At 27.7% G+C, this 27,145-nt stretch overlaps 1 protein-coding gene across 1 annotated transcript in view; it reads left to right on the plus strand.

The window, feature by feature from the left end:
• Positions 1-27,145, plus strand: part of LOC107457418 (uncharacterized) — a 79,364-nt gene that overhangs the window by 12,209 nt on the left and 40,010 nt on the right. The window contains exon 2 of the mRNA XM_043044283.3: positions 15,496-16,850. Within this exon, the coding sequence (XP_042900217.2) occupies positions 16,048-16,850 (803 nt within the window). The 5' untranslated portion in view covers positions 15,496-16,047. The remainder of the gene's footprint in view (positions 1-15,495; positions 16,851-27,145) is intronic.

The raw sequence follows: 27,145 nt of genomic DNA on the forward strand, positions 1-27,145 counted from the left end.
ACACATATATATATATATATATATATATATATATATATATATATATAACAACTGGGAGGAAGGAAAAAAAGAGGGATAAAATTTTTTTTAAAAGTCCGGAAAATGAAAGATATAATCTTTTCATCAGCCCACACGATTATATCCGCAAAAAAGAGTGCTTTCTGATATTGTATCAATATAGTCAAAGCAAAATATATTAATACAATAGTGTTAGGAGCACTCAAAAAAATTTTTTACGGAAATTACAACAAATAAAATAGGACACAATAAGTAAAAATAACGCGTAAAAACAGAAAATAAAATATAATAAAAGGAAAAAAAAGAATAAACAGCTTGCAGCTTATGCGCAATAAATGAAACTTATTGTTTTTCTTAATTTTCTTCGTGTTATTGTGTTTTTTTGTATTTATTTATTTTGTTATATATATATATATATATATATATATATATATATATATATATATATATATATATATATATATATATATATATATATATATATATATATATATGTCAATAAGTTCAATTATACTTTTTGCGGTCAAAAAAAGATAGAATCTTGCATTGTTGTCATTTGTCAAGTATAAAAATGCAGCCATAATTTACTGTGGGTTTTTTGATTGATTTACCGTGTTTATTTCTTATAATTGCCTCTTTAAAATAACTCTATAAGTAGCTTAGAAAATACAAATTTAGTTTTCAATAAAATTTTTAAAAAAAACGAAAGTTTTAGTAAGAACAAAATTCTGTAATTTCAAACGTTCTAAACACTGATCGATTGCTGTAAAAATAAAATTAGCATTGCTAATTTTACGATGGCAATTATAACATTATCTCAAAATAAACAAATCATATTTTTAAATTTTTTGAGAAAATTGCATTAGAGATAATGTTCGAAAGGCCTTTCAACTTACACGTCGTCGGTATTAGTATCGTAATGTAATAGAAACTGCATTCTTTTCGAAAGAATATTTCACCCGTTGCTTAGTGACGTCAATGTTAGAGATCCCTTATTCGATTTGGAAACTGAAAGTGCCGTTATGAATTATTAAATACGAACAAAATATTCCGCCATAATTTTTCCTTTGATGGAATTTTCCTCTCCATATGCACAACCCTATGGCCTTTTGTTTTTACCCTAAACTTGGTTATCGATTAGTTGTTACTTTCAAAAATCGTTTTAAAATTTTTCAATGTTTCTATGAATGCATAAAAGCATTTTGTTGCACATGTACTTTTGAAATAGCTTGTGTTAAATATATGTACCAGTCATAGAAACAATGTTTTATTTTATTTTATTACCATCGCTAAATAGCCGAACCAATTTTTGGGTTTACGACTTCTAATGTTCAACTCCGTAACCTTGTAGTTTTTAACCTAATCCAGAAGACAAGGGAACTCATTGATTATTGCGAGATATTTGCCTTCAAGGAGGATTTTCTGATGGAAATAAAGCCTCATTTATGTTACATGGTGAGGAAAAGCACAAAAACCTCCCACTGTTAGCCTGATGGCAAGGGAACTCTAATATATAATCCGTCTACCACTGAAAATATTTTACGCCATCACTATGGTCGGTGCGAGCGGGGTGAGGAATTCGTATCGACCAGAAATCGATGGGATTCGAACCCGGTTCACCTCACTGAAAGGCAGACGTTCTGTGCTCTGAGCCACCATGGTTCCATGGAAAAATGTGTGCGAAACCAATAATTATTGAAGACACTATCTCGTAGAGTCCAAAAAAATTATTTTGCTCTACCTGCTATCAAAATTCCGATAAGGTATGTGCTTTCTTTTCAATCCTTACTCGCTCCGGGTAATCTTTAAATATGTAATCATTTCTCGAATATCTTAAAGTTTTTTTTAATGAACACATTAAACAAGGTTTGGTTAACACGAAATTTATAGATATGAAGCACATTAAACATTCGCTTAATCCATATTACGCTTAATTCATATTGGGGGGGGGGGGGGGTTATGGAAATGAAAGGCATTAAATATTCGATCAAGCCATATTAAATATTAGGAGTAATTATGAAAATTGAACACAATGATAGAAATGAAACGTACTAAAAATCGGTTAGTCCACATTAAAAAATGAATAGTTCTGAAAACGGAACACATATACGGAAATTTTTAACACAATAAAAACTTGGTTAGTTCACATTAAAAAATGAAAAGTTATAAAAACGGAACACATTTATGGAAATTAAACACATTAAAAACTCGGTTAGTCCACATTAAAGAATGAAAAGCTATGAAAATAGCGCCCATTTATGGAAAGTAAACATTTTAAAAAATCGGTAAGTTCATATTAGACGATGAGGTGTATTGAAAATGGAACACTTTTATGGAAAATAAGACGGAACCCAACACGGAATTTAGGGAAATGAAAGACCTAAAACATTTGGTTTACATTTATTAAACATCATGATACGGTTATGAAAAAAACATTTATAAAATTTAGATACATTTTTTACATTTATAAAAACACAATATACATAAAAACGCACTATACATTACGCAATATACATCCGGTTAAACCATATCAAACATTGAGGAGTTATGAAAATGAAACACATTTTTGGAGAACTAAAGCACATTAAACATTTTTTAGTTAACGCGGATTTTATGGAAAGACATCATTCTTTTAAGATATCTTGAAAATTGTGGAATCGTTTTAAAAATAGATTGCATTTATGGAAATGAAACTCAATAAGCGTTTGATTAATACATATGAAACATTGAAGACATGCTATGAAAATGGAAACTAGTTATGAAAAAAACACATTAAAAATGTTTTTGTGGTTTTACCCGGGATTTCTGGAAATTTGTTTTTTTCACATTAAACATTGAAGAGTTGTTAGGAAAATAAAGCATAATTGTGGAATCAAATATTCTTTCAGAAGCATTAGCCATTTTGAACATGCAAATAAATAAATTAAATTTTTGCAAATAGCTATTGCTTGATTTCATTAAAAACTTTTGTAAAATCCAATAATCTTTTCTAATTCAATTTTACACTACGTACTCAACCTCTGCTTCAAAAGAAAACAACTTAATTAGTTTCCCAGACTTACTACTTAGAGAAATTGTTAAATTCTTACAAACCAGCAACCGACCTAAAAGTTACGAAAATAGTTCGATTCTTTGTTAACAAAATCAATAAACTATTGGGAGTTGTTTTGAAAATGGAACACATTTTGGAACGATTTCTTAAAGGAAACCACTACCCAAATAGTCAATTACAGAGAATATTACCCTAACTTTCTTTAACATGAAAAAGAAATTTTTAATGGCGCTATTAAATCTGTAATGACCATCAAGGAAAAATCCATTTGGAGACGATGACGTGTTACAAGACGTCATTTAAGTCGCGATTACAGTTACGATTTATGGTTTTTGTAAGGTTCTTAAAAGAAATGGAAATGAATTAGGAGTATGTCAAGAAGAGGATTTAATATAAGTTTTACTAGGTTTTCGTCGAACCTAGGAGTAAAATTTAATCAGTTACGAAGGAGATATTTATGTGAATATTCCATGGAATATTTCATTCTCTTCGTTTGAATAATAATTTAATGTTGCGTTAATCGTATGCATTTCCTTACATTAATAAATAAAAATCAAAATGACGAGTTTATAAAACGGTTTTAAGTAATTTAAGTTTATGTCTTTTTTAATTTTAAAATTTATTTTAATTAAAAAGAAGAAAAAATATATGTAACAAAAACCTGAAAATTGGTTAAATAAATAATTCTAAGAAACTAAAGTTGTAAGATATTACTCGATTAAAAGCTTCATCCACTTCAGAAATAGAGAAGTTTGAAAAAACAGTCGACGTGTTTCAAGCGCTCAAAAATAGGCACCTATTTTCAAGACTTGCCAGATGCGAATGAGAAGAAACAAAAGTGATTTGATTCATAAAAAACGAGACGTTGCCAAATAAAATTGAGAAATAAAGGCGAGAATCAAAAATAGAAAAACCACAGTGGCCAAACCTGGCGAATTAGGGTAAAATGTATTTCCATGCGCTATGGAGAGGTGGTTAGGAACTAATGTCGTTAACAAGGGAATCAGCATTTATATGAATAACACATGATCCATTGCGTCATTTTGTATTGGCAAATTATATTATATTGTAACAATTATACTTCCAAACTTGCTTTTATATGGACAAAAGATGTTTTATGCCCTGTATTATTTTTTCTGTTTTCTTTCATTTACTTTCTTTCATTTCTTTCATTTTAATTTTTTTTTATTTACCTGAAAGTTTTAGAAAATCTTTTTATAATGATTAAAACGCTAACTACTGTTTGCTGTTATGTTAAATTATTTACGCAGCATTACTTCTTATTGTGGTTTCAGCACCTCAAAATGCAATTATTTTAAAAATACTATAGAATAACTTTGCAATTTTAGATTAGTTATATATTTTTCTCAAACTTTAAGTTAAATATGTGAAGTTAATTTCTTTTATGAATTTTCAGAACATAATTTGTCAACGAGATACCTGCAAGTGACGTAGTATGGGTATCTCAATCCTGATTGATTGTTAAAATGCGTCATTTGTTTACGTTAGCAACTGTTTTTGTTTCATTCTATTTCGAGTAAACCAAACCCGTCAAGTATCAGTTCTTTTAAGTGACACATTCCATATTCTTACACAAAGATTCTTTCACTAAAGATTTCAGTTCTTTCACTATATATTTCTTATTTAACACAAAGGCAAGCATGAAGCTATGTAGAGCATAAACAAACTAATTATGCATCGAAGTTGCCAGGTATACAAAATAAAAATTTGTCTTGGTTACAATAAAATGCATTAACAAACAATAAATCTAAGATAAGTAAAAAGCGTAAGCACAAAAGAGTTATATTTCTACAATTCGATGTGCGATACGGCGTTGTATTTAATTAACCTCACGTTAATTAACATTTTAACTTATGTAGAGAAACTTAGCTCGACTTTAACAAGCCATTTTGCTTATAGACGGTCAGTTGGCGCTAGCGTCATAGGTCACATGTGCGGGTATCTGTTATTTTCTTCTTCTTGAAGTGCAAGTACCCAATTGTCTGTTGCAATTCTTAACATGAAAGGCAATTTTGGAATTTTTTTGTTTATACGAACTTCAATACTCTTTTGTAGAATTTATCTGTAGAAAATGTTAATTAACTTAATTAACTAAAATGTGAGCGTGTGTTTAACGTGAAGTTAATTAACTAAAATGTTAGTTAACTTCACGTTAATTAACATTTTAACTTATGTAGAGAAACTTAGCTCGACTTTAACGAGCCATTTTGCTTAAAGACGGTCAGCTGGCGCTAACGTCATAGGTCACATGTGTGGGTATCTGTTATCTTCTTCTTCTTGAAGTGCAAGTACCCAATTTTCTGTTGCAATTCTTAACATGAGAGGCAATTTTTGCATTTTTTGTTTATACAAACTTCAATACTCTTTTGTAGGATTTATCTGAAGAACTGTTGATAAATTATCATGCTTTTTTAAGCAAATAAGTTAAATAATAGATTAAAATTTACTAAATAAATTCCTATTAGTTTAAATAAAAAAATACTAACCTTTTCCTTTTAAAAATTTTATGTTCTTTTAAATACTTTTTATGATTATTTTCCCATTTAAAATTATTATACAAATAAGATGTTTGTTTCAGGAATCACAATATTTTAAAGAAATTATTAAGCCTTATTATTCATATAGACTACTTCTCATTAAGAGTACTTTTCATAGATCTTTAAATTTCTTGTATTTATTAAAACTGCTTACAATCTGTTTTAATATAAAGGAAATATTTGATGGTTTTTGATGCATTTGCTTCCAAAGCTGACAATAATACTTGGAAAAATTTTTTATGATTATCAGTAAATGAATATTTATAAAAAGAAATATTGTGTTTATAGGAAACTAAAACGACGTAAGATTTTGGCATGAAAATGCCATAAAGTTAAACCGGAGATGATTTTTAGAATATTTTAAAATCCTTTATTGAATACATTTTTTTTTAAATCTAACAATTTTGCATTAAATATTTTAAACTAAATAATACGCTTGTTACTTAAATATGTGTGTAAAAAAAGCCAAGGAAGTACGCGAAGAAGTAAATAAATATTATAAGAAATGTAAAAGTAGTATATATGCTACCGGCAAAGTATGAAACGCCGACATTAGAATGCCTAGGTATTGTATAAAATGCCGGATGTGTTTAGGAAAGGTATAAAATCTGAGAAGTATTACATACTTTTCCTGGGCATTATATATAATACCTAGGCATTCTATAGAATGACAAATGCTATTTGGGTAAAGTATGAAAAAAATGTCCTGATGAGGTTATTTGTAAATCATGTGCATTTCTCAAAAATAAAAATTTTATTCTGAAGAAATAATGAGAGTGCCATTAAAAAATTTTTATTCAAAATGCGTTAAGAAAAATGAAAGTTGTACAAAACATAATGTATGCCTTTCTTATTAAGGGAAACAAAATTTTCATATAAAAAATTATTCATTACATTTTTCACGACAAGACAGTTCATATTTTAGCACTTTGTTTTACGCATACATTTGACGAATCCTTGGCGAATCAAAGATGTATTTTATACTTTGCCAGTTTCTCATTTGACATTCTATAGAATGCCTAGGAAAGGTGTGAAATATAAATCATTTCATACATTGCCGGTTTCTCATTTGGCATTCTATAGAGTGCATAGGAAATGTGTGAAATATAAATCGTTTCATACATTGCCCATTTCTCATTTGACATTCTATAGAATGCCTAGGAAATGTGTGAAGTATAAATCGTTTCACACATTGCCGGTTTCTCATTTGACATTCTATAGAATGCCTAGGAAATGTGTAAAATATAAATCGTTTCATACATTGCCGGTTTCTCATTTGGCATTCTGTAGAATGCCTAGGAAATGTGTGAAATATAAATCGATTCATACATTGCCGGTTTCTCATTTGACATTCTATAGAATGCCTAGGAAATGTGTGAAATATAAATCGTTTCACACATTGCCGGTTTCTCATTTGGCATTCTATAGAATGCCTAGGAAATGTGTGAATATAAATCGTTTCCTACATTGCCGGTTTCTCATTTGACATTCTATAGAATGCCTAGGAAATGTGTGAAATATAAATCGTTTCATACATTGCCGGTTTCTCATTTGGCATTCTATAGAATGCATGGGAAATGTGTGAAATATAAATCGTTTCATACATCACTGGTTTCTCATTTGACATTCTATAAGAAATGTGTGAAATATAAACCGTTTCATACATTGCCGGCTAGTTTTAGGCATTATATATAATACCTAGGCATTCTATAAAATGCCGGATTTCAAACTTTGCCTGTAACATATAAAGTAAATTTAAAACGTATATGAAAAATCAAATTTCTAGTTTGGCTCTATATTTTGAAAGTCGTATTCTTGGATCTTGGAAAGTCACAAAGTAATATAAAGTGTAGAATATAATCCGGATATTTTGAGTTTAAATGCAAATAAATCGAATTTATTTGAAATGAAACTTTTTACAAACTTCCGTTTTGGAAACGCTGGTTAATTTTCAACTGTGTACGTAAAGTTGAACTGAAATGCTTTTAAGAATCTGTTATTGAAAATTCAATTTTCGAAGGAAAGTTCATTTTTTTTCTCATACGCATTTTTTTCTTGCTATTTCTCTATTATCAAGATTTTTTATATTATTGGATGTTGAGAACTAACAGTAAACCTTGAAGTACAAATTTTGTTTATAAAAATGCCCCATTTACTATGCGTCGAAAATTGATAAGCTTAAAAACAAATAAATAATGAAATAAATAATTAATAGCTTACATTAAAACCCTAAAGTAATTTTAAATTTTAATGTTTAAAATCAAATTGAACTAAATTTCAAGTTTGGCTCAAGTTTAACTTGACAATGATTGACAATAAACTTGATCAAGATAAATCAAGTTTAGTCTAAAACTTAAGTTAAATTTCAAGATAATTTTTAAAGAAAAACAAGTTTTTATTCTTTTGTTTATATGTTCATTTATTCTTTTTTCTTATTCATTTCTTAATAAGGATATTTTGATTTATTTACGAGTTGAGAAAATACCAGTTAACTATCAATACGTTAAAGACCACTTACTCTTATTTCAATAAACCGAGTGTATATATATATATATATATATATATATATATATATATATATATATATATATATATATATATATATATATATATATATATATATATATATATATATATATATATATATATATATATATATATATATTTCGGATTGTTTTTTTCCCGGTTCCTTGTTATTTTTACTTTTATTCTTCTTCTTTTTCCCCTTTTTTCATTGTTCTGTAATTTTTCCCTTGTTTTCTCTACATTTTGAACTTATATATTAATATGATGATGATTAATATAAAGAACAGCAAGTTCTGAACTTCAATCAAACAGGTTTTGATTTTCTGTACGTATGTTTTTCTAGGTAGTGATTCATCAAAATTTGATATCATTTTTAAATCTCTCTCGCTTGAATATTAATTTAAAGCAACCAATGTAAAGACTTTTTTTTCTATTCATTCTTTATGAGGATTCTAAAATTATATATGAAGGTGCTTCACAAAGCAAATTGTATATTCCTATGTATGCAAAGGAGAGAGAGATAATATATTAGTGAAAATCTTTGTGATGAAAAATTAAGCTATACCTTTATTTAAATAATAAAACCAAAGAATTATTCCTTCCATTTCAATCAAATCCAAAACACAATATTTGTTCAAATAATTCACATTTCAATCTTTTCAATTTTCTTTGCGTATTTATTTTTCATAGTATATTAGTCTCTTTCTCAAGAAAAGGAACAAAAAATCTGTTTGTGTGACAGCACCAGTTAATTAATAAGAGAGTAGCTTTTAGATACTCTCTTATTAATTAATTTCTTATTAATTAATTACTTTTTAATTAATTACTATTAATTAATACAAAAGATTTTTAACCTATTATTTTTTATAAAATAAAGATTAGTATTTGTAATGAAAACACATATGCATATTTTAAATTAAATTGTCACCGTGCTTTACTTGCAGTTGCAAAAATAATTAAAAAGGTTCATTTTGGTATAAAATGTATGAAAAATCGCAGAAATTCACCAAATGTACGAAAGCAAATATAGTTAGAAGATTCTTGTTAAATAATTGTGCCGTTTATCGTTCGATTTCTTATTTAGTATATAAATTGTTACTTTATAAAATGCTTGGAAAATGCAGACTTCTACAACACTTTGAAACAATATTTAACTTTTTTTTAAATATATTCTTTTAGTTTTAGAATTTAAAATGCACTTATTTAAGTTTAATATTAAATTTTAGTTTAAGGAATATAAAATTAAAACAACCTTCTAAAACACAACTGTTCGTTTACAGGATTAACAGTTAAGAATTACTTCAAAATTAACTAAATAAATTTAATATGTGATTAACCTAAAAAAAATATCTACAGCAAAGCATTCAGTCCATTTTACGAGTCGGGTTTCTCAGTTGCTTTGCAATCAAGCGAGAAAATCGTGAAAAGATAATAATAATTTTCAAGAAATAGTAGATTTTCGGGCAACATTTTCTCTTAACCCTTTGACGCATTTTTCATACTTTTTTTTCATTATTTTGCATTAATTTTGGTCAAAATAAGTGAAAAATATTGTATTTAGCATTTTAATAATATATGGTTATGATATACAAAGTAAACAATAACTACGCTAAAGTCAAAATCTTTTAAATACGGCTCACTTCCAAACAATAACTTTTCAAATCCACTCTTATTTCTTATTATTTAGTTATAAAATGAACATAATTTAAATTTAATTGATTTTTAAAATCAATTATTGATATACTTTTGATTAGGAATGAAAAGGAACTGCTTCTTTAGAATTTTGTATTTTAGCACAAAACTAATTCCAATTATGTAACATATTTTTTTAGTAACTCTTAGGCTTTTTTAATAATTAAAAATTACCAAATATATTTTTACTTTTAATTAGGGTGCCAGAAAAAAAATATATAAAAAGGAAACTAGTGATCCCATCTGCGTCAAAAGGATAACGGAAGATTTTGGAAAAATTTCAGTCATAATTTTTCCTTCATTAATTTTAGGATTGAAAAGTAAACTTCGAGTCATAAATGTTTCACTTTTTTCTTTATTTCTGTAAACAACCAAAGATAGACTGAATTTTGAACATTTAAATGAAATTGGAAACAATAAAACAGCTCAAATTGTTTAGTTTTTGAAATATAGTAAATGTTTACTTTTCCCATTTCATGTCACATATAGATTACTTCTTCGTTCTTTTCTTTCGTCATAAAAATCCATTTTAGTTTATTTTATTACATGTTGAAACGAAAGCAGTTAACAATAAGCCTTAAGTTACAAAAGACCATTCACCTTTGATTTGAAAATAGAATTGGCTATTTTCTCGGTTTGACGAAAAGAAGAATTTTTCAGAAAACAACTAAATGGTTGAAAAAAAATAGTAAACTACACCTTTCCTTTACGTCCATTAGAAAGAAGAGCAGGACGAAAACTCTTATCATTTTTTTTTCTTTCAGTGATAAGAGGCTCTTTTTTTTACTGAGGCTGATATGTATTTTTAGAGCCTTTCAGAGAGACTTTATGAGCCCATAAAAATTGCGAACTAGATCATGAGTAGCTATTAAAGAGAAGAAAAATTACGAGGTGTGATAGAAGTAATGAGAAACTGTTATTTCAAATAATTCGAATAAAAATTATAATTTTCATATTTTTGGAGTGTTCTTTGCTTTAACAACGTTAACAAATAATATAAATAGACATTTTACGCTGTTTTTTTATTTACTTTTTTTTTAAATTTGTGTGTTGCTTAGAAATAAAATTTTGCATTTTTTTTCTGTAAGATGTTGAATGTCATTTTTAAAAAATTATTTTAAATTATGATTATTTAGAATCGTAGCTATTTAAAGATGTTCAGTTCATATGTTAAACTCAATTGAGAACGTCATTAGTAGAGCCCGGATTTTGATGACCTAAAACATCTTAACTAATGCCCTTAAAAAGTGCAAAAAATGCCCTTAAAAAGGGCCAAAAATGCCCTTAAAAATGCAAAAATTGCGCAAAAAATGCATTAAATAAAGCAAAAATATTGAATTAAAAAAATATTTCGGTCTTTAAAATTATTATGAGTTATTTAAAAAATATAAAGCAATGCAATACTTCATTAAAGTTTGAAAAATTTGTTTTATATCCTAAAATAACAAAAAAAGGAAAATATATTGACACCAAAATATTTTTATTTTGTATAGAAACTTTAATGGATATAACAACTTCCATCTCATAATATTACTAAATATCAGAATTACATTGGATTATTAAATGTTTCTTGATAATTTGAAATGTAAACGAGCGTCTCTTGTCTGAAAGTAAAATTTTCATTCCTGCAGAAGCTTCTTTCAACGTCTACTGATGTTATAGGTGCGTACTTGAAAAAGACGGTCTCACTTACTTACAATTCTTCTTCAATTTGAAAAGATTTTGCTTCACCTGTTAATATTCTTTAGATTTTCTTCATTGTTTGGAAGCCAGTGTAATAATGAAAATTGATAAAAAATAGTAAACATTGGAAAAAATTAACAAAAAAACTTTAAAAAATGCATTAAAATGCAAAATACGCCCCAACATTTAAAGAAAAATGCCCTATAAATCTAAAAAAATGCTCTAAAAGACAAAAAATGTTCAAAAATGCAAAAAATGCATAAAAATGCAAATGTCATCAAAATCTGGGCCTTAGTCATTAGCATATATGGCAACGTTACTTTTAAAAAGTAACGAGTAAAAGTACAAGTATTTTTAAAAAAAGTAACGAGTAAAAAGTAAAAAGTTCTTATTTTAAAAAGTAACGAGTAAAAAGTACAAGTAAAAGTACAAGTACTAAGCAAAAAAAGTAACGATTTAAAAGTACATTTCTAGGAAATCGAAAATTCAAAGTAACCAAAAATTTTATTGAATAATATTCTTATGTTCTTTAATGTTTCTCCAAAATTGTTGTTATTTATTTAATAATTTTTAATTTTGAAAGTTATGGATATTAATTTATTTTTAAATTTGGAAGAACATTATAATATAATTTTATAATATAATCGTATAATATAATTTTATAATACAATCGTATAATATAATTTTAAAATCAAATATAATTTTAATATCAAACTTTTTATGGATTTGCACGAAAAAGAAGTTTTATCCATTGATTTTAATTTTTAGTTTATTATTTTTATTTATTCAAATTACCATTGATTTAAAATTGTTTTACTCTTTAGAGATACGTTTTAAAAGCACAAACATAAACAAAGCATAGATAGCTTTGTGATCTTTGAGCTAGTAAAAAATAATTGAATGTGCAGTATAAGTTGAAACAGAAGGTATTTAAACACGAAGTTAGCTGTGAATGCATATATATTGCACATTAATTTTATAAACTAAAAAAACATAAGCATTTTTTTTTTTAATTTAATTTTTTTCTTTTTTTTAGAAAGCTTACCGAGTTTTAGAAAAAAGTAACGATTTCATTCGATATTTCCGTTACAAATACTTGTACTTTTTCCCTAAAAAAGTAACGAAAGTACAAGTAAAAGTACTAAATTTAAAAAGTAACGAAGTACAAGTAAAAGTACGTACTTTTTACTTGTACCGGCGGTACAAGTAACGAAAGTAAAAGTACTGCCATATATGGTCATTAGTAATTAATCATCATTGGTAAATCGTTAAAAAATAGCGAATGATAGAAATACATTATGTATAGATTTTGTACTTAGGTAAGGATTTATTGATTGGTATGTCAATGTTTGAAGAACTATATGATGTTTTTTGAAGGCTCCGTCATCATATGAAATGATGAGATTTTGCGAATAATATGATATTTTCAAAATTGCTGGGAGTTTGCAATAGTTGATCGTCATATGAAATGATGAGAATTTGCGAATAATATGATATTTTCGAAATTGCTGGGAGTTTGCAACAGTTGATCGTCATATGAAATGATGAGATTTTGTGAATAATATGATATTTTCAAAATTTCTGGGACTTTGCAACAGTTACTCATGATTGTTAGGTAGATTTTAACCATCTGTAACAATCGCTCTTTATGCTTATTCTCAGAATGGAGAAACAATTATATGAAAATGAAAAACGTTTGTGGCCTCTTTTTAAGCTTTTAATATTTAAAAACTTACTGCAATGCTGAATTATCTGGGCTCATGAAAATTTGTAAAAACTAAGAAAAATGAAGTGATTTTAATAATTTTCATCAAGGTCATAAAATTTCTAATTGGAGATTTTTAAAAAAATATTAATACCGTAAAATATTTAAGTTTTCTGTTCCGATGTCCAGATAATTCTTCACGCAAAGATGGTATCTATGGATTAAAATTATTGATTTGATTCAAATGTAATGTAATTAAACTGTGCCGTTTTTATTTTCTTTGGCGAAAGTGCTTCTAAAATCCAAGTGATATTTTAACGAGTAATCAGCGTTAACCTTTATGAGTTAATAATAGGAAATAGAAATTATAAATTAAAGAAATTATAAATATTATTCTTATCCGTAAACTTCCAATTAGAAACCATAAGCTCTCAGCACTCATTTGCACTATTCGTGTCATAGCGTTCTTACTCTTGTTTTTATTTGATCTCAAAATAATGGTCTCTTTAAAGTTGTTTGTTGCCAAATGGGACGTTTTTCCATTTCAAAAATACTCAAGGATTGTCACATAGTATCTTCAATCACTGAGACTTTCGAAATTTAAATACATGGCATGAATTTAAATACTTGGAAAATCAATGTTGTGTAGGTAAATTACACTAAAATAAATTTTTTTTCGAGAAATTTTGCATTTTTCATAATTAATAGAATCTAGATTAATTATGCTTTGCATTAAGTATTTAATCTAATTTGTGGTCAAGATTTGTTTTCTTAAAATTAATAATACCAACAATTTTCTAAAACACCACTTCATTTTTATTTATCATTTATAAAATTTTTTAAAATAATCTACTTTTCGGATTAAAATTGGATCTGTGACCTTTACAGAATAATGAATATGTTTGTGAGTAAATTCGTCTGCTTAGGTGTCACTTTGTTAGTAAACAGCTGAAATTTTTGCAGCTATAAAACTGAAATTAATAGCAAATATTAACCCTGATTTATGCACTTTTAACAACGAATAAAATAAGAATCTCCCTCTTTTAAATACGAATACACCTATACCATTAACATCAAGATCATTGTCGAATTTCAAATGCAAATGTTTTTGTCTTTAATTATGAGAAAATGATGCTATTTTGATTGCACCATTTGTTTTATCTTAGTGGGAGGACTCTTTGAGAAGTCCGACCTTATTTTTATCTTCCATGGAGTAATTTGAGAAGAAAAGTTTTCTGGCTTAGAACTCAAACAGTTTCTTTTTAGAGTTCAAATTTAAAATTACGTAATGTGTAGTAAGAAAATCGTTTAGTTAATTAAGATCTGAAAAACATCAAAAAACTTTGAAACATCAATTTTAAATTTAATTATAAATAATTATTGAAAAATCTTACAATCAATATTCTCAGCATTTCTCTTAAGATAATGAATTTTTATACAGATTTTGAATGACTATCAATCAATACTGTTAAAGCATTTAATCTTTTTGCTTATTTTTTGGAGGTAACCTATTATCACAGTGCTAATATTAGGTATCGGTACCCAATATAGATACTGTAGTACTTACTTACGTATGATCTTCACGTCGCCTGTAGCCTAAGGTATCCAGCTTATGCACCCCGGTCTTTGGCTCTGAATCTGGCTTCCTCTTATCCTTTAAATTTTCCTCTCTTGAAGTCCACCTGTACTGGTCTCTGACATGTCATTCTTGGTCTTCCTCTCTTTTTCCTCTCATCAGGCGCTCGGGAGAGAGAGAAAGAGACGTGTGTTGATTTCTCTTTTGACCTTCTCAGTGCACGTCCCATCCATTTCTATCTTCTTTTGTTGACACTAAAGTTATTATATCTTGTTTTTAAATTGCCTCGCTAAAATAATTTGGAGACTCCGTTACCTAATAACCAATGGTCTGGTATGCCTAACAATCAATGGTCCATAATGCCAGTAATGCCTATTACCATAATACCAGTAGTACTTATTACTACAGATAATTAAACATTAACGACGTCAATATTAGTTTGGTGATTTTTTTTTCTCCACCAACTTGAAATAACTAAATGCCTTAATTTTATTCATTTACTTTTTCAATTATTTTTAATCACAAAATTAGCTCTATATTTCATCGAAACATATTTATTATATAAATTTCAACATCAGGTTATTGTTATCAATTTATCAATACAAACTTTTCATATTATTTCATAGTTGAATTTTTGATAAAACGTTTTACTTGCAACTATAACAATATTTATTAATTTTTACAGAACCTGAAGATCTTCATACATGGGAGAAAAGAAATTTGTTGCGGAATTAATGGGCCTTAAAAATGAAGCATTCCATAACAGTTATAAAATTTACAATATGACACAGTTTTGAGAAGTTTTCCAACAGTTTTTGAAATATGCAGCAACAAGCTGAGTCGGACAACAGAACTATCATCAATCTTACGATGCGATAGCCACCTGAAAATTAACAAAACAATACAAGAACAAATGGTGATCAGAGACTAGATTTCATACCGAAAAATGCATTCTGGACAAAACTAGCAATAAAACATAAATTTTCTATACTTCAAGAGTCTTTTTTAAAATATAGATATGTAAATTATTTTACGAACGCGTTCGATGCTTTAATACTTTACCACTCATTTTAGAAATGTATATTTTTGAAACTCGAGCTATCTGAAGAAATTCTGGTGATTATTTGAATTGTTTGTATAAAAACCTGATTATGAGTAGTAGGTGGAAAGTCTCTTATTAAGCCTTACAACGATTCTAGAAATATATTTAGTATTCGAACCAGCATATCACTCAACTATGTCTTCAATTCCCCAACAAGAATCCATGAAACCTTCTTCGAAGTCACCAATACCGAGAAGCAGATCTGATTTCAGCTATGTTGGATTAACACCCAAAGAGAAAAGGTGGACCACGGATTTTTCATTGCTACTTCCTCCATTTTCAAGAGACTCGTCAGGGTACTCACGCCTGACAGAGTCACCAGTGACTCTCCAACCGAAACCTAGAAACAATAGTGCAACTAAACTTGTCAAAAGTCCAACCATGGATTCCACTGCTCTAAGATCCAAGAAAAATACCGAATCTCGGACCATAAACAGAAGTCCTACTTTTGATCTACCGCTTACAAAATGCACCACAAAAGACATCAACGCTGCCAGCGATACCAAATACCAAAACAGAACATCTTCTCAGCTTCCAAAGTCTAGTCCAGTCAGTAGTTCCAAGTCTCTGAATCGAATAAAATACCCCGGGGCTTCTTACTGCAATTTGGAGCCTGGACGTTGCCTCAGGCATGAAATGTTGATGCGCCGAAGTCCGACAATGGATTATAAGGTTTTGAATCCCAACAGGATTACTGCTAGTATCAGTAGGAGTCCAACTCTTGATCCAACAGTATTGAGTCGGAGTCCAAGAGATACCTGTCGTTATGCAAACGGTCATCTGCCAGGAAGGAGTCCTTTGAGCAATAGAGTTACTTTATCACCTTCTGAAGTTGTCAGATCCCAATCAATGCGATCGCTTCGGAAAGCAGGAGACAAAAGTCCTTCAAGAATAAGAAATTCCGAAAGTGCCCAAGGTGACGTCACTTCACTACGCAAGTAAGTATTCTTTATTGACTTAAGAGTTACCTAAAAAAAGGCTTGCATTAAAGCATACCAATATACCATAAGCTGTTTCTTTATTCTTTCGTTATTTATTATTTAATTTTTCTTTATTCTTTCGTTATTTATTATTTAATTTTTCTTTATTCTTTCGTTATTTATTATTTAATTTTTCTTTATTCTTTCGTTATTTATTATTTAATTTTTCTTTATTCTTTCGTTATTTATTATTTAATTTTTCTTTATTCTTTTGTTATTTATTATTTAATTTTTCTTTATTCTTTCGTTATTTAATATTTAATTTTTCTTTATTCTTTCTTTATTTATTATTTAATTTTTCTTTATTCTTTCGTTATTTATTATTTAATTTTTCTTTATTCTTTCGTTATTTATTATTTAATTTTTCTTTATCCTTTCATGAAACTATTAACTGTATCCAATATTGTTCCACAAATTTTAAGTGAAAACAAAATAATACTCTAAAAAGCTTTATCTTTATTAGGGTGTGTAGCGTTTTTAAAAAGTGCTTATTTTTTATTTAGGTTTTTTAAAAGCCCTTAAAGGTGCTTTTTTTATTCGGGGTTTGCAAAACGTGCTTAATTTTCTATCTTTTAAAAATAGATTTTTCCTTTGCCGCATCGATTGTCGTTCTAAGTTACAAAAAAAATACATGATTTTCACAATTTCCTCTTCAATTTTTATCAGAAACTAGATATTATTTCACGATTGTGTAAAGTTTTTGATAATGCTTTTGAGATTTTATAGATTTTATGTTTATAAATTAAAAACTTTAAACGATAGAAAAAAACAATTTTATTACTGCATGCAACCTAATTTATTATTTTTTTTGGAAAGTGATTAAAAATATTTTTAAGTGCTTAAAAAGTACTTAAACGGTGCTTAATTTTATTTGAAAAATCTAGCCAAGCACCCTAATTATTGCCGTCTGAGACGGTGAAAATTGTCCCATTCGTTGACCGTAAATTATGCCAGGCAAAATCATTAAAAATACAGTTCTGTCCGTAAATTTTTTTCTTAAAACATAAGGCCACTGCCCGTAAGTTTACGTTAGGCTCGTAAAAAATATTTTCAGTTAGGGCCTCGGCGTTGTTTGAGACGTAAGCAATTAGTGAATCAAAGCAAAATACTAAAATGCTGCCATAAGATAAAATTGGAAAAAAATTTCAGTAATTTTGCGTGGGGAAAATACAAAATCTGTGCGAAATCAGCCGAATAGTTCCTAAGAAATCGAATTTTTAAAAAGTGTTTTTAAAATTCGATTTTTCAGGAACTATTTGACCGATTCGACTGTGATCTTAAGGTGTAAATTTTCTTAGTTTCTTTTATGACAGGTAATCTAAAAAAACAAATTAGGGGTTTTGATTAAGGAGTAAATTTATGATCGTCATTTTGGCACAATCTACATATTAGAAACGGTCATTACAAATAATCTTGTATAATTTGCTAATTTATTTGCGAAGTTTACTTTTAAATGGTAAAAATTAGGACATTTAAAGAGTTAAAACTGATAGCATATATTCACACAATCTTTAATTTAAATAGTTAAAAATTTCGTTGAAATAAATAACAGGGTAAGTATGAATTGGAATTAAACTTAAACACAGCGAAGTGTAACAGAAAGTTTTATATAATTAACGGATTTCACAGAAAAGCAAAATAATTAATTTAATTATAGTTTGAAAACACGTTTTGTTTTTAAGGTTAATGTCTAATAGATTTTAAAAAATTGCAGAGATTAACAATTTTTAACGCAAAAATACCACACTTGAAAACATTGAAATATCTATTTGAATCAGTAATTGCTGTTTAAACATTAATGTACTAAAATGAATGCTTGAAATTATTGTAATAATACTTTTGGTTAAAAATTCCTTTGAAATAAATAACACCATCTGTATGCTTTGTAAGCAAACTAAAACGCAACGAAATGTAATAAACAGTATTTAGTTTATTGTTGCGTTTTGTTTTAAACGTCAGTGTCTAATAGTTTGAAATGCAGAGATTGACATTTTTAAACACAAAAATATCGCACATGAAAATATTAAAATATCTATTTAAATTACTTAAAGCTGTTTAAACATTCATTTACTAAGATGAATAATAGAAACTTTCCCAGAAATCTAGAATAAGTTTTTAGCATTTCAAACTACAAAGTAAACAGATTTTGGCGACAGAAGTATTTATCGTTTGATGGTCTAATTAAGAATACACATTCAGAAATTTGGCATTTTGCCAGATCAAATCTTACGTCACATTATCTTTTACTGATTACGAAGCTAATTATCTAAATCTTTTAAGCGTGATTTCATTCATATCTGTAATATTTTCCATCTCAACGAAGAAGAATTCTTCTAGAATGATAATTTGAGGAATTTCTCTTGCACAAAGTTAATTTTTGGCGAATATAAAAAGAAGCCAAAGAATGTTCGGTAAAAGATATCGCCGAAATAAAAGGGGAAAAAAGTCTTAATATATTAATATATACTGATGAAACTTAATTAAGTGAGATACTGAATTTAAGAAGGCATTTTCGATTTGCATAATGAAATATGCATATTAAATTATTTGTGGGGGTTTGGTGTATTTTATTTCTAAAAATATCTATTTTATAAATATTATAGTAACTTAGATCAGTTATGAAAATTGATGATAAGAAAGAAAATAACTTTGTAACTGTGCAGTATAAATCATGTAACATTTGGTATGCTTTATTTTTACTTTTTACAAAGTTTTATTATGAGGCTTCCCTGTTTTGTTTGTTGTTAAAAACAAATTCTTAAATCGATATTTTAAAAATCTTTCTGACTTGCTAGAGAGCTCGAAATTTAACTGATTTGCTGTACCGAATGACAAAACAAGATTTTATCGTTTTTTGACCTCTAAAAGTAGGGCTTTTTGCTGCAGTGTGGAACAATTTCTCGCCCAGCTAGAAAGTTTAATGTGACGCTCTGCACCAGATTATAATACAAATTTCAATCTTTTCCTGACCATACAAGCAATATTTTTGGCCCATGAAGTTTTAAAGCTCTTTCCGAATAATTAAATTGCGTACATTTCAACCGGATCTCCTTGCCATATTACAATATGAATTTCAATCATTTATTGCCAATAAATGTTTTAAGCGCTTGCCAACAATCTATTTCCGACTAGCTAGAGTGTTTACATTTCAACTCGAGCTCTATACGAGATTACTGTACAAACTTCAATAAATCCTAAAATTTAAAAGAAAGAATCTTTGCGAATCAATTTACCACTAAGTAGCTAGCATGTTTAAATTTTAACAGTAACTGATCGATACTTTTTACAGTGGCTATTTAATTTTAACAGGAGCTTAACTTTTAACCGATTACAATACAAACTTTAAACGTTTACTAGCTCCTGTAGGCAGAATAGTTCACTAATCACTATTTCAACCTCTCTCCGACAAGTTAGAGTGCTAAAATTTTAAAATTTCAACTGGAACTTTGTGCCTGATAGTATTATAAGCTTCAATCGTTTTCTGGCTACTAGAGGCAGAATAATTCCCTTACCTATTTTTCCGACTAGCTAGAAATAGATTATTTCCAGCCGGACTTCTGTGCTAGATTTTAATACGAGTTTCAATAATCTTCGTACTTGAATTCGTTGCCAATCAGTGCTTTAAGCATTAAATTTCAACTAGAGCTTCATGCCAGATTATAATACAAACTTCATCATTTACTTACCATTAAGAGTAGTCAATAGATTTGCCTTTCTCAAACTAGCTAGAGAGCTTTAAATTCAAATTCAACTGTATGCCTTATTATAATATAAACTTCAATCATTTCTTGACTGCTATAATCAAAATTACCCGCTAATCTAGGTTTCAACCACTTTTCGAACTATCTAGCTTACTTAAATTTCAATCATGCTGGGTTACAATTTAAATTTTAAACGTTCCCTGACTGCTGTATAAGCATAATATTTTGTCAATTTATGTTTCAATAGCTGCCCCACTAACTAGAGAGTTTAAATTTCAACAGGAACTCTAGCCGTACTACGATATAAGTGTCATTCTTTTCCCTATCACTACAAGCTAAATATGTGACCATTTAATAGTTAAATAAAATTTATAGGCACAAATTTTCGACATATTTTAACTAATTCAAATAAAAAAGAAAATAATTTAATAAAATAAAAAAAAACACATATTTTAAGCAAATTAAAGTGGACCTATAATTTGTTTAAAATTTTTATCACACCTGTAACTAAAATATAGAGGGAATTACTTACTCAATAAATATCTATCATTGATTGTCATTTTTTTACGTCATTGACGGTTTAATACCCTTTTAAGAATTTTAGCTTTTTTCTTTATCACTCAAAATTTTGTAATATGATTTATGTCATTCTTTTCAGCAGCTATCTTTTCACAAAATATAATGCTTCCGACATCCTAAATAATATGATATTTAATATTCTTAGATTTTGCAAAAACGATACATAAAGTTTCAGAAACGTTTTTATTTACTTCATGAAATTTTTAAAAACCTTAAAAAATCCATAACTCAATAAAATTTTAAATTTTAAAAGGGAAAAATTGTTAAAAAAATAATAAATTAATTATAATGAACTACTTTTATCTACATTTCTAAAACATCTAAAAACAATTTTAGTTGGTTTCAAATTCTATAGACTAAATATATTACTACAGATCTCAACCTCATCTTTATTCGATGATGATTGGATAACACAACATTAATGGAAAAAAAAATTAAAGATTGAGACGAAGAAAATTACTTTTCTTACTGCGCGTGCATTAGTTTTATTAATTAAAATGAAAAAAAAGCTCAAATATTGCGAAAAACACATACAGTAGTTTTCGTTTTTGTAAGGATTAACTTTCGTCCTTATCAGTGTTAAAACTCAGAATAACACAGGGATTGTAACACAGATGAACAAAAGAAAATTTCAAACAAATTACAACAAGGAAAAAAAGTGTTTTGACCAATGGAATAGTGGAATAAGCTTGGAAAAGAGAATAAAATAAAACAAGATGGATAATAAACTTGTGTATAGGGAGACTTTAATCTGTTGCAAGCTGAAGAAATTAAAAAATAGATTTCAAAATAGCTGAAATAAATGGGTCATAGACTAAATTAAAAAAATGTGACATTATGATACGCTTTCCAAAAATCTAGATCAGTGAATTATGTTCTTCAGACACTGACCTAAGTTAACCCATCTTTACCTTGAAAAAAATGGCAGATACTAAATTTTTTTTAAATTATTTTCTTAAAAAAAAATGTCGAAATCAACTTTTCTTCGTCAAAGTCAAAACATACAACTTTTAAAACTTATTACCCTTTGACGAAATGGGTCTTGGTTCGGATTTCATGGCGTCCGCACTTTTCAACTACAATAATCAAGAGTAATCGTAAACAGTGCGCATGCGTTGCTAGGGTGACCGCTGCTGTTTGATAAATTTTTTAGAAATCTTCCTTTCACTTTAAATTTTGTTACACATTAAGTTGGTGAGTTTATTTTTGAGATATGGGACCAGAGAGATCCCATGAATGCTTCTTGAATTGTGAATGAAAGAGAATTTCATCATTTGAACGATATTTTTGTTTTTATTGTTTTTATTAAGAGTCAGAAATTCTAACCTAGCTTTCAAACTAAATCGTTTTCAATACTAATACAGGGGAATATCACAAATAAAGAGGTTCCGAACTGATTGAGACGGTCCAAAAGTTAGAGTTGGAGCAAGAAAAAAAACGATTCCAAACCGAAGTTGAAAAAGCCAAAGCCAAAGAACGTAGACGGGAATACCTTAAGCGTTACACAGAAACGGAAAAACGAAAGGATTCCGTTCGCAAACGCAAACATGAAGCCCATCCCTCACAAAAGTACCAAAGTGGTTGAGAGAATTAAACCTTACCGAAGAGCGAATGGTGAACCCTTCTCCAAACCCTTTTCATGCAAATACGAGAACTGGGGATAAAAGGATCCATTGTCAACGTACCCAATAACTTGCACAAGACCGTAGACTGCCTTTCACGCCTAGCTTTCAAATCATATTTCGTATAGGAACTTGTGAATACGAATCGGGTGTATGATGCAGCTTACAATCTCTATCAAACACCGTTGTACCAATTTGAAAATGTTAATATTAATCTCGATTGGCTGTTCAATGTCTATTCAGTCATCAAACGAATTTACACAGAATGCGTCTGAGCTGCATTTAAATATGTCTGTGAAATTGTATACCGAGCAATTTAAAATTAACAGTTAAAGATGTCATCACAATAGATGAATAAAGATGAAATCACAATAAAGTTTCTCTTCCAAAAAGAATTTGACAGCAACCATTCTGCCAATGAGTAACCTTTGATATTGACTTTGCGTTTGAAATTTTTCTAATTTTAATAATAGTTATACACAAAAATGTCAATAAACTGTTTCTAATTAACTTAATTTTCAATGTCATACTTTTTTTAACCTATTTATTCTTACCCCTGAAAAGTAAATTTTCTTTCAAAATAAATCTTTTATAAAAGTTTGTGAATTACTATAAATATCTTTCAGGAGAGAGATTTCCAATTGAAATAAAGTTCTCGCTCTTTATTATGTGTTCATAATTTATTTCTCCGCTTTTCATTGAAAATGTAATTAGTTCGCGAAACTATAGAATATTTGTAGCGAGAAACATAGAATGCCATCAAGAAGAACTGTTGGGTCCATAATGAGAATCCAATAAGAACTCAGATGATGATGACAGTATTGGAAATAGTAAGGTTTCTTTGATTGAAATAGTATAATCAGTTTTCTGAGTTTTTCCATGTAATTAAACATAAGTTATTAGAATCCATGTCTTTAGATGTTCTTCATCTTTTATCTTTATTACATACTCTGCTAATAGTGGTGTTTAGTTAGGAAAATAAAAAAAACGATATCACCCTGAATTTTTGTTCTAATGATTGGATTTTTGCAAACTAAATGCCAATCCTAATGATCCGTTATGGGGATATCATATATCTTACGTAATTAGTATTAACTATTAGTTAGGTAGCAGGATCATATACAAAACGTACTTTCTTTGAAAAAACTTATCTTTTTTTTAACAGGTTTAGATTTTTAACTATCAAACTTTGAGTCATAGTTGCAGTCTGGAAAACATGGTCCCGATGATAAACTTACATGTTTTTCCATAGATTTAGAATATTTACTATCAAAATATGAGTAGGATCTTCAATCTGAAAAACATGGTCCCGATAGTAAACTTACCTCTTTTTCGAAAAGTTTAGACTTTTGAATGTCAAAATATGGGTATCAGGGCCTGCGCTAAACATGCGCACCAAGCCAAATGAGATAAAATAGTAAATTTGGCGAATAAAATTGTATTTTGGTGAAAGAATTGGCGAATGATTTTTCCACTGAAAAGTAAAATATATATTTAACTCGATCCTCAAAATTACGTATAAATTACGGTAAAATAAATTTTTCTAAGCAAATCAGTATTTTTTATTCGATGACAGTAATTTTCTTTAAATGCACCGCATAACCAATTAGAATTGGGTTCAAATAATGTTAGTCTGAAACAAACGACAGTAAAATAGTTTTCTATGGGGAAAAAATTAATCATAAAAAATTGTTAAGATTTGCATTTGGCGAAGACTATCGAAAGTTGGCTAATACTTTTGTTATTTGACTAATTTACTGGCTAATAATTTGAAATCCTTAACTTTGATTCTGGCGTAGTAGCTGCAATCATGGTTCCGATGATAAACTTATTTATTTTTTGATGGATTTATATTTTTTACTACCAAAATATGGATAGTAGCTGTAATCTGGATAACATGGTCCTGATGATAGACGCATATATTTTTTGATGGATTTAGATTTTTTTACTATCAAAATATGGTTAGTATCTGCAATCTAGAAAACGTGCGCAATTTTTGCTCATTGTTATGAATTAGTGATTCCATATAAGAAATAATTTTTAAAAAGTTCATTTTTATTATTTATTATTTTAATTAATAAGGAACGCAAAAATTTTAAGTTGTAATTTGTACAAATTTTTTTACGTTATTTTAGTTCATGTAATCTTAAATGATAAAATAGAAAATTTGAATGAATTTAATTGAACAGTTTTCGAGAAATAGAGTTTTAAAACGACGATTCTTGTTTAACATTTTATAACTCAGAAAATATTTTACTGATAAATAATCTAAAAGATGTGAACCATATCAAATAAAAGAAAAAATAATTAAATAAAATCGAACGACCAAAAATAAAATTAAAACAAACTCTAACACTAAAACTACTGGTTATGGAATAGCTTCCAAACTTATAAAATTAGCATTTTTGTAAGTGAAAGAAATGAATAAAATAAATAACTAAAAAAAACAATAATAAATTCAAAAATTAAACAATTTACAAACGAAATAAAATATAATTCCGTTACTGTTATATTTTCAACATAAATTTTTGAGAAAATTTCTAATTTGAAAAATTTTTATATTGCGCTTTAAAGAATATAAATTAAATATTAAGCCCCATAAGTTTTTCCCTTAACGAAGTTTTTTACTAAATAAAATTATTTGAATTACCTATCGTAGTTTTTTTTCAATAAAATTTTAATTTTAGCCCCAATAGGTTCAACAACCTATAGTAATCGGTGAAAAAATAAACTAAAATTTCTCAGCGAAAATTAAATTTCGACGTCGATATATATGTATATAGCCCCGAAAATGCATTTCTAAGAAATTTTTTAATCACATATAGCAATTCGCATTTCTCATCATTAATTAAATTTAATTCTAAATTGGTTTTTGTTCTAACGGATTTATTTCCTAAAAAAAATTCTATCATCCATTGTAGCTTATATTTATTTATTTCAGTTAAATTTAATCCCTGATAAATTTTCACTCCAAAGAATTTATTTAAAAGAGAAATTTCAATTACTATTCTAATTTACTTTTATCAGTATACATTGAATTAAAATTTAATCCCCAATAGGTTTTTACCCAATGATTTTACTTCTAAGACAAGTTCAATTGTAATCACATTTCTATTTATAATAATTTGCATTATTTTCTTACAATCTGCTTAAATTTAAAAAAAAAACTATAATAGTGAAACAAACGTTTAGATGTTTTAAATATTACTCTTGTTTTGTTTTTTAATTCAATCATCAATTACTTAAACTATAAAAATAATAATAAAATACAAATGTGCTTTTGAAAGTTACTAACGGCAAAATATTTTACTCTAGCATTCAAGTTGGTTTCTGATTTTCTGACAAAAAAAAACTTTAGAAAACTATTTCTTTTTGGAAATGTTTCAGAAAAAAAATTCTTTGAAAGAGACATTAACGGAAAGACGCAAACTTTCTTTAAAACTTTCAGGATTAGAATTTATTTCTACATAGATATTTTTGACAGGTTTCTGTGAAAAGTCTTTCTAACTGATGTGTTTAATAGAATAAAATTAACTCCAGACTCGAACATTTTCCTTGTAATTTTTTTATGTTAAAGGTGCAATGAATGGTGATTTTTTTTATGATTATTATTATTTTTAAATGCTGAATAATCTAAAAGTTACTTTTTAGTTTCTGCTCTAATGTTTTTCAGATATTTTATGTGTTGAAGAACTATTATTTAAAATTAAGAAAATGAGTAAAAATATAAAAGAAAGAGCAGCAACAAAATTTCTTTCATAGTAAGTGGAAAGAGTATTTGAGGAAGTCTTTTTTTCTTCCTTCCTTAATTATTTTCTTTCCAAGAAAGTTTCGAGTTCTATTTTATAAACTAAGGTAAAGTTTCTCCAATATGCTTGAACAAAAATCAAATAGGCATCTGTAAAAGTTTGTACATTGCGAAACAAATATGGTCAAAATTACCAGAAAATGGTAAAATTTACCATTTTTCTAGTTTTAAAAGAACACCAAAAACTCGGTAAATTTTACTGAAATGCTTTGGTAATAATTTTTCTGAAATTAAAATATAGTTTTATAATGTGCGATAAAATTTGGTTAAAATTAGGTAATTTTCTCACTTTAGAGCATGACTTAAAAAACCGTTTATTCTGTTAAATTTACTTTTCAGTTTCAAATTTTTGCTAAATGTAAGGTATTAGGAACTATAATTTTTAAAACCGAAATTTTCAGTGAACCCTTACCATTTGAACACATAAATTACCAAATAAAAGGCTTAAATACTGAGTATTTTGGTTTTAATAACTAGAATTATGTTTTTTTACTAGAAATGTCATTAACATGCAGCATTGTAATTTTAAATTTTTTTTATTCG

Source organism: Parasteatoda tepidariorum, chromosome 9, assembly GCF_982258835.1.
Source record: "Parasteatoda tepidariorum strain Cologne lab strain chromosome 9, Ptep-v5.0, whole genome shotgun sequence".
NCBI lineage: Eukaryota > Metazoa > Arthropoda > Arachnida > Araneae > Theridiidae > Parasteatoda > Parasteatoda tepidariorum.